The 8,903-nt window shown below is 53.5% G+C and overlaps 1 protein-coding gene across 1 annotated transcript in view; it reads left to right on the top strand.

Moving 5' to 3' along the window:
• LOC103895552 (galanin receptor type 2) overlaps nt 1–7,968 on the top strand; it is an 8,556-nt gene extending 588 nt beyond the window's left edge. The window contains exons 2-3 of the mRNA XM_009275146.2: nt 3,876–4,332; nt 7,176–7,968. Of these exons, the coding sequence (XP_009273421.2) occupies nt 3,876–4,332; nt 7,176–7,914 (1,196 nt within the window). The 3' untranslated portion in view covers nt 7,915–7,968. The remainder of the gene's footprint in view (nt 1–3,875; nt 4,333–7,175) is intronic.
• The last annotated feature ends 935 nt before the right edge of the window (nt 7,969–8,903 follow it).

The raw sequence follows: 8,903 nt of genomic DNA, 5'->3' as shown, positions 1-8,903 counted from the left end.
GCACAGCACAGGCGGGGTGGGGTGCAGGGTGCTGGAGGGCAGCGGTGACTCCCAGGCTGAGCCCCCGAGCTGGCCAAGAAAGGGGGCTCTGCCTTGTCCCGCCTCAGAGCGAATGAGGCGCCTGACTGCAGCTTTGCTGCGCAAATGGGGAAGTGGAGGCGCTCTACAGCAATGGCAGCAGCAGACAGAGCCCGGGGGGAGCTGGCTCCCAAGCCCACTGAAACAGGGAGTTTGAACTGCCTGCTCCCTGTCGCATCTCTCCTCTCCCTGCTCCTGTCTGGCCAGACCAGCAGGATCTGTGTTCTCCCCCCAGCACTGCTGTTTCTGTCCTCTTACCCTGCCTCCTCCTGCCCTTCTTGGCCTTCCCTTGACACAGGAGCTGGCTATGCTGGCTCACGGGCATCCCTGGCATGACCTGCTGCCTGCCCACACCAAGGCTCTGTGTTGGTCTTTTTGGTACCCCCACACAGATGGGTACTGGGAACCAGTCTCCCTGCCAATCCTTTACCAAACCCTCATTAGAAAAATCAGGTCTCTTGAGTCCCAACTTTGCCACTGATTGGGTTTTCATCCCTGGGAATATTGCCTCCTCCATCACATCGCCTTTGCCCCTGCTAACCCTGAGTAGCAGATGTGGGAGAGGAACCCTGTTGCCCATGCTCTGCATTTTCCCTCTGCTCAGAGCAGGTGTCCCTCTCACTGCTAGTCAAGGCTATTCAGAACCAAGTGAAACTCAGGAGCATTGTCATAAACCAGTTCACAAAATGGTAGGGTGTGAAATGGTTGCAAAATGCTTCCAAGGGACAACAGAGCCGTGGGGGTGAGTGGCAGCTTACTGAGAAGATACTAAATAGGGATTGGGAGACATCCCACTCTGCCAGAGATGCTCTGAATGACTCTGTGAGAATCTCTTAGCACCCCAGTGCCCCAGCATCAGTGTCACAGTTCGTATATGTCACTTAAGAGACCCTGCTTTCACTCTCTGCCTGTTCTATTGCTGTTCTGTCTGTAGGCAGGACTGTACACGGAGGGGTGGATCAGAGCTAAGCCAGCAGAGATAAAGATTTGCTTCTCTGCTGCATCAGTGAATTCCCTGATCCAACCAGTTACAAAGCAACCTCTTCATGCTCGCTGTGTCTCAACTCCCATCTGTAAAGGGGACTGAAGCACTACGTTGACTTCATGTAGATGGGTCATGAGCCATGGGCAATCAGGGAGAACCTCAAAGCTGTGGCAAGGGTACAGTTACCAACCTGCCACCACATCCTTCCTGGCACTCTGCTCCTGGCCACTGGCTGTCCCTGAAAAGAACGCACCAAGCTCCCTGAATTCCCATTCCTACAGACTCAAGAAATAAGCTTGGAGCTGAGTGGTAAAGGACAACAGTAGTGGCTCCCTGACAGCCAGAAACAGTTTTTCCAAGTAAAGCATGAGCTGCTCATGTGCACATCAAGGGATGTCAAATTTGGTCTGCAACCAGGCTATGTGATGTGCAAGTACTCCAAAGTGATTTCACTGCAGGTCGCACCAGTGAGGGGGATGTTTGCAGAGTTGCCTTCCTTGATTTGCAGAGGCATGCGCAGGTATTCCCTGTCTTTTTGTTCTCTTTAGAGTAGCCTTTGAGGAGGGCTGACTAGCAGCTCGTCTGCCTTGCAAGAGAGAGCAAAGAGAGGACGCTTGGCAATGAGATGGATGGGGGGAGATGCAGGGTGAAGTAGCCAGAGACTCTACCAGGCAACACAGGCACTGTCTGGGTGGGTGATAAGATGAAGTTGGTTTCTGGCTGAGCTGTCAGCTCTTCTCCAGCTTTCCTAATATCTTTCTCAGCCCCATGGAAGAAGGATCTCAGTGCCACAGCCTTGCATGGGGTATAATCCCAAGCACAGCCTAAGCCAGTGCAATCAAGTAGAGGTAAGAATAAAACACCAGTGGCAGCCTGAGTTGCTCTCCCCTGCATTCAGGGAAGCTTCCTGGTCCCAGAGGAATTAGGCAGCATGAGAAGAGACCGAGGTCCTCAGCCAGACTCTGGCACCAGACCCTGTGTCAGGCTCCCATCCATCTCTCTCTCTCCCACTCCTGCCAGGGCCTGTGTAAGCTCCCCTGCTTCCCACACACCCATACTGCATGGGGTACAATATCTTCTTCACATGGCTGCAGGGGAACTTTTGCTTGTACTGAGAGCTGACACTGCCATTTGAATTGGCTTTGTTTGGACACAGAGGCAGAGCTAGCAAAACTAAGTAGTATGCACTTCAGTACTGGCCATCCCAGCTTTCCAGAGGAAAGCTCATCCCTCTGCCACACAAGCAGCATTCATGGAGCTCAAGGTTACTGTAAAACAGAAGAGTCTAAGGCAGACATAAAATGTCAGTGCTGCAGCTGCCACAAGGCAAATTCACATTCAGAGCAACTGAAGCCGTCCTTGTGAAATCCCCTCTGCTTCGGGATGGGTAGGTGCTATGGGAGCAATCCACATGTTCACAAATGAGGTGCAATGACCTTTTGGGTCCCAGAGAGCAGAGTCCAGCTCCCAGGTAGCAGCATGAGTTTCCTGCTGCCTGGACAGAGGAGAGGCTGCCATGCCAAGTGGGGTATTTGACTTGTACCAACTGTTGGGCAGTGCACAACAGGCCAACCAAAAGACCGCATCCTGCTTTGGCACTTGCCTCTGGGGATACTTACAACTGTACAGGAATGGTCTCATTACAGCTGTGGTAGTGTTGAACAGAGCTCAGCATGATTCCAGGCAGCTTGCTGGCATCCCCAAATCTGCACTGATACCAAGAACACTTGTAGCCAGGGACCCATGCTCACATGCCCCTTGCAGTTCTTCTGCTTCAGGCACTCGCACTGCCAGTGCTCCCCAGGGAGCACTTGCTAATTTCCCAGCCTGAAAGAGAATGCACAAGCTACAGGTTGGTTTCTTGCACAGACTCTGCGATCTCCATACTCATGGTGAGCCAGCCTTGGGCCACACACTCTGGTAACCACAGCACATCCCTACAAACACCGCGGGGGGGTGGGGAAGAACCCAAACCATGTGTTTATTCAAGGGAAGCTGTGCCTGTATCTGTGTGATATTCCCCCGGCTCCAGAACTCAAAAACATGCAGACAGATTTCTATGCCTGTGACAGAGAAACTAGTGTTACTATGCACAACCTCACCTTCTGCTTTCAGTCCGGATGCTTATTTTGGGGGCAGGGGAATGATACAAAAAGTCCAAGTCCTGGGGAGAGCTGCCCTGTGAGACATAGAAAGGTAATATGTATCTGGGTCACTGAAACCAAAGCAGGAGTAGTCCCATCAGAGCTGTCCTCCTCAGAAAGTCCCCACCTGGGCACAACATGGAGCTGTGTAGTAGCTGTCACTGCCAAAAGCATTTCAAGCCCTGTGCCTAGTGTGCGAGGTTTATTCTAGGAGCAGGTACCAAAAGAGCTGGGAGCAGGGGAGGGATAAAAGTCTGCATGTCAGTATCAGGGGAGTAAACATCTTGGCTTGTCCAACTGGTTGGCTTGGGGCTGGAGCCCCATTGCTGGGAAGGAATGTCACACCCCTCCTGCCATCAGCTGGACCAGCTGGGAGGTGGAGATCCTGGCTCCATTCTCCCACAGAGGAGGAAGCTGGGGACAGATGCCGTCCTCTTCTCTCCCACAAACCTCACTTCCAGTATCATCAATCCAAGGCAGCATCTGAACATGGGCTGTGGATTCACTCCAGGGCCAGAATGGGGGAGCAGGGCACCCCTTACCTGCAACCTAATCTTACGTGTCCTCCAGGCCAGCAGTGTCCAGAGGAACCTGCTGAAAAGCATTGTGGGTCACAGAACTGAAAATGGGGCTCTGTGTGTCCAGTGAGCCCAGGCCCATCAGCCAAGCTAACAGGCTAAGCAGTGTTTCTCCAGTCTCTCACATCTTTCCCTGTGTTGCCCCAGGCTCCAACATCTCACCACGACACGGAATGACGGAGCACGAGGACTTCGCGAGCTTGGCTGGATACTGGAACTCCTCCAACAGTTACCAGTTCAGCCCTGCCAGTGTCATTGTCCCTGTGGTCTTCTCCCTCATCTTCCTCCTGGGCACAGTGGGCAATAGCCTGGTGCTGGCAGTGCTGCTGCGCAATGGGCAAATGGGCCAAAACACTACCAACCTCTTCATCCTCAACCTCAGCCTGGCTGACTTCTTCTTCATTGTCTTCTGCGTGCCTTTCCAGGCCACCATCTACTCACTTGAGGGCTGGGTCTTCGGCTCCTTCATCTGCAAGGCTGTCCACTTCTTCATCTACCTCACCATGTATGCTAGCAGCTTTACTCTGGCTGCCGTCTCTGTGGACAGGTAACAGTCTAAAGATGACCTTGGGCTGGGGAAGGAGGGCAGTCTGAGAAGCTGGGCTGAGTGAGGGCATGGGAAGATCGTGGCTCACCACAACTAGGCAGATGGTTCAAACCCCAGTGGTATTGATTCATGCCAAAGGCAGTCTGGGGACCAGTTGTGTCTCCCTTGCCCTAACAATCCCCAAGCAGCACTTCCAGATCTCTCGAGTGCAAGCTGGTGCTGCTCCTGTCTGTGCTTTCTACAGGAAAGACTTGCCTTGTGGTTAGAGCACTTGAGACCCAAGCTCAGCTCCCTGCTGTGCCACAGACTCCCAATGAGTCACCTAGCTCTGTATTAGAGATGGCACTCAGAGGGTAATAGCTATCCCCAAGCCACCATTTCAGAAAAGCATCATGTGCAGGCAGCAAGGTAAACAGAGGGCACCGTAAGAGAAGCCACATAAATACCCAGGAGAGATCACAGTCCTGCAGCAAACACACCTCTCATTCCCCAGGGGCTGCCAGCCCAGCACAAAACCTGTTCCTGTTTTAGCAGTTCCTGTTCCCCCACTGCCCCCAGCCTTCCTGCACCCTGTGCAGAAAGGCACCCGCACCGTGAGCCAAGTCCCTTCTAGGGAGGTCACCCAGGACACTCTGGCCCTGATTGGTGCCACCTACATTGTTCCCAAGGGCTCTGTAAGGCGACTGTGTCAGCTGCCCCACTTCTGACTGAGCCCACACTTATGGTCCAGGATGAGGAAGAGGTCCCCACTGGGGTAAGCTCCAGCCTTGACTGCCACAGGGAACACGTCCTGGCCCATCTTGCTCCTTGTGTTTGCTTCCAAGGCACCAAAGACAAGATAGGGCCAAACAGCCCTCGGCAATGAGGAGGTTCAGGCAGAAGGAAACTTCAGTACCAGGGAATATCTGGGATGGGTTAAATCCCAGCAAAAAGTGTGGTTGGGCTACTCTTCCAGCCCCTTTCCACTTCGTCCTGCTCCCAGGTGCCACCTGCAGAAACAGGCACCTGGACTCAAACAGCGATCTGACACTTCAGCAATGCACCCTGAGATGCCAGCATCCCCTGGTTGGGGCAAGGGGAATCCCCGACAAAAATATCCCAATCCTCTGGGATTCCAGTTACAGAGTTTGGCTGTTGTCACAAGGAAGACCTGAGATTTCTCATGGTCTAAGCCTCTTGCTTCCCTGCACCTACATCACCTGAGTGCAGTCTGCCTCTCCAGCCAGCTCAGAACTGGGGACAGTATCTCAAAAAAAAAGGACGTTTTGGCAAGGTGCTAGTGCCTGTGTTCTCTCCCTTTCTGGTGACACTTGTGTGCTGTAGTGCAGTGCTCCACCTGCAGGTGGCTGCATTTCAGCGTGACGTGAAGTGATTCTCGCAGAGCTGCCGGCAGCTTTCAGGATGACAGGATGCCGTGGTTTAACCTCAGTCGGCAACTGAGCACCACACAGCCGCTCGCTCACTCCCCCCCCGTCCCCGCTGGGATGGGGGAGAGAACTGGAAGAGCACAAGTGAGAAAAACTTGTGGGTTGAGATAAAAACAGTTTAATAATGGGAATAAAATAATGATAATAATAATAATAATGTAATAATAATAATACACAAAGCAAGTGATGCACAGCGCAATTGCTCACCACCCACCAACCGATGCCCAGCCAGTCCCCGAGCAGTGGCCCCCCGGCCAGCTTTCCCCAGTTTATGTACTGAGCATGACGTCACATGGTATGGAATGTCCCTTTGGCCAGTTTGGCTGTGCCCCCTCCCAGCTTCTTGTGCAGCTCCAGCCTTCTCAGTGGGTAGAGCATGGGAAGCTGAAAAGTCCTTGACTAGTGTAAGCACTGCTCAGCAACAACTAAAACATCGGTGTGTTACCAACTTTGTTCTCACCCTAAATCCAGAACACAGCACTGTACCAGCTCCTAGGAAGGAAATTAACTCTATCCCTGCCGAAACCAGGACACAAGACCAGCAAGCAACAAGCGTTTTGTCATACATGTGACCCTTCACACTAACTGCATGTGTTATCTACCTGCTCTGCTGGCCTTACAGTGCATCAAATGAGCATCCTTCTGTAGACACTGGCAGGCTGAGGCTGCAGCAGTTGCACTCCTGTCTGTGCTGACAGCTCCTCTCCATCCCCTACCCACAAGCACCGAGTCACCTTCTCTCCTTGCTGACATCTGCATCTTTGCCCTATGGTGTTGCCTGGAGGTGGAGGAGCAGAGCTGGCCATCACACTGTATCTGGCCACTGTTGCTGGAGGGAGCAGACAGACCATCACTGCCTGCTTTGGGCTGGCCCGAGAAAGCAGACAGTACCAAAAGGCAAGGGCCCATCTGGTCCCTTTGGTACCAAGGTGGAGGCAGCCACAGCTCCAGTGAGCAAATCTCCCCCGTACCAGGCTGATCCAAAAGCTGGAGAAGGCTGGAAATATGCCCTCAGTGGGCAGGAGCCTGCACGGTGCCCATCAGCCAGTGAAGCTTCCCCAGGTCTTGAATCTTCCGTTCAGACCTCTTTCTGCTGGATAAATTCTGCCAAGCAGTGGATATCTGCATGGTCTCCACAGCACTATCTCGCTGGCCCTAGCTCAGGGACATAACACACCCCACCATGTACGGAGGGGTGAGCCAGCCTAAGCCTGTGGGAGAAGCATCATCCTTGCTAGAAAGAGAAAAGCTGCTTTACCCAGGACTGTATCTCAAAGAGGGCGTGAGATAACATGTAGGGCCACTTGCTCAAGGACCTTCAGGAGAATGAAGGAAACTCTCTTGTCCCTGGAGTTTATGTGGCCAGGCAGAGCTTGGCTAAAATCTCAGTGCTTGTTGCTTTGCTCTCCCCTCCAGGTACCTGGCCATCCGCTATCCGCTGCGCTCCCGGGAGCTGCGGACCCCCCACAACGCGGTGGCTGCCATGGTTGTGATCTGGGGCCTCTCCGTGGTCTTTGCTGGGCCCTACCTAAGCTACTATGACCTGATTGAGTGGGAGTCCAGCTACATCTGCATGCCTGGCTGGGAGGAGTGGAGACGCAAGGTCATGGACACCAGCACATTTGCCTTTGGCTATGTCATCCCAGTGCTGGTCATCAGCCTCTCCTACACCAGGACCATCAAGTACCTGTGGACAGCAGTGGACCCTCTGGAGGACATATCAGAGTCCAAGAAGGCCAAGCGGAAGGTAACCAAGATGATCATCATTGTAACCATCCTTTTCTGCCTCTGCTGGCTGCCCTACCACGTAGTCATCCTCCGATACCTCTACGGAGACTTCCCCTTCAACCAGGCCACCTACGCCTTCCGCCTGCTTTCCCACTGCATGGCCTATGCCAACTCCTGCCTCAACCCCATTGTCTACGCCCTGGTCTCCAAGCACTTCCGCAAGGGCTTCAAAAAAGTTTTCAGCTGTCTCTTGAGGAAAAAGCACCGCAACAAGGTGCATGTGGTGCACGCTGCCCACATTGTGCCTGGATTTGAGGCAGGCTCCACTGAAGTGTCCCAGATGCATGAGGAGAATAACAGGTGCGAGCTGAACCCAGCCTCCATGGTAGTCCCCTCCAGTTCCTCCAAGCCCCTTCATATTTCTTAGTGGCCAAGCTCCACACCATCTGCCAGCTCGGCTGTGTCACCAGCTTCAGGCCACCCTTTCCCACTGGGTGAGAGAGGATGCTGGAAAGGCAAGCCAGAAACTGCTTCTGGCCTTGTTGTTCGTTCCCATTCCATACACCAACTGTTCTCCTGAGCCATCTCCCCACAACATGCTGCATGCAAGGGAAGGAATGAACCCACACTTGCTCCTGATCCTCAGACCACCTGGACTCCAAGGACTAAAACTCCAGCTCCTCTGTTGGCTCTCATCCTTCTAACTCCTCTACTCCGTGGCCCCACTGCTCTGGACACATTGGTTAGTTGTCAAAGTGTCTCTTCTGCCTCCCAGTGCCCCATCTGGCCAGACTGGCTCCCACAGCAGGAATGGCAAGGGAGACGGGCAGTGTAGGCAGGGCCAGGCAAGCAAAGGTGGTGTGGAAAGCGGCTGGCACAGTCCGTGGATGGTTGCAGTGATGGCTTTGGTGCTGGCTGCGCGGCTCTCCCAGTGACTGGGTCCTCCCCTGGGATATGGGGCAGGCTGTTTGCTCTCTGCATGTGTGTGATGTTGCTGCTGTACATACTAGAGAAATGTCTTTCTAACCCGGAGCAAATAAATGCACTTCCCTCATCCAGGCAATAGTGGGCCCTGCGTTGGTCATCTGGGGTGGGGATGGGCTAACCCATACCTCAACGGGGCCTTTTTCCTAACTGGTGTAAATCACAGTGCACCATGAAAACCAGCACTGAGCAAAGTCTGCAGAGCCAAACCCTGCCTGGTGTCCCCACTCCTTTCTCCACAGCTGTGTTTACTGACATGGCCACCAGGTCCCTGTGCAGGTCAGTGCACAGCTGATATTTTTCTCCCAAGATAAATGACCTCCACCCTCCACAGTTAGGAGTCTACTGTCAGTGCATAAAAGCAGCTTTACCGGATCACCATGCTTCAGAGGTCCCATGGGCAGGTAAGGAGCTAGTGGGCAGAGGCAGGGT

This window comes from Aptenodytes forsteri, unplaced genomic scaffold, assembly GCF_000699145.1.
Source record: "Aptenodytes forsteri isolate BGI_AS27 unplaced genomic scaffold, ASM69914v1 Scaffold481, whole genome shotgun sequence".
Classification (NCBI taxonomy): Eukaryota; Metazoa; Chordata; class Aves; order Sphenisciformes; family Spheniscidae; genus Aptenodytes; species Aptenodytes forsteri.
The sequence above is the reverse complement of the archived record's forward strand: the minus strand, read 5'-3'. Positions and strand labels throughout refer to the sequence as shown.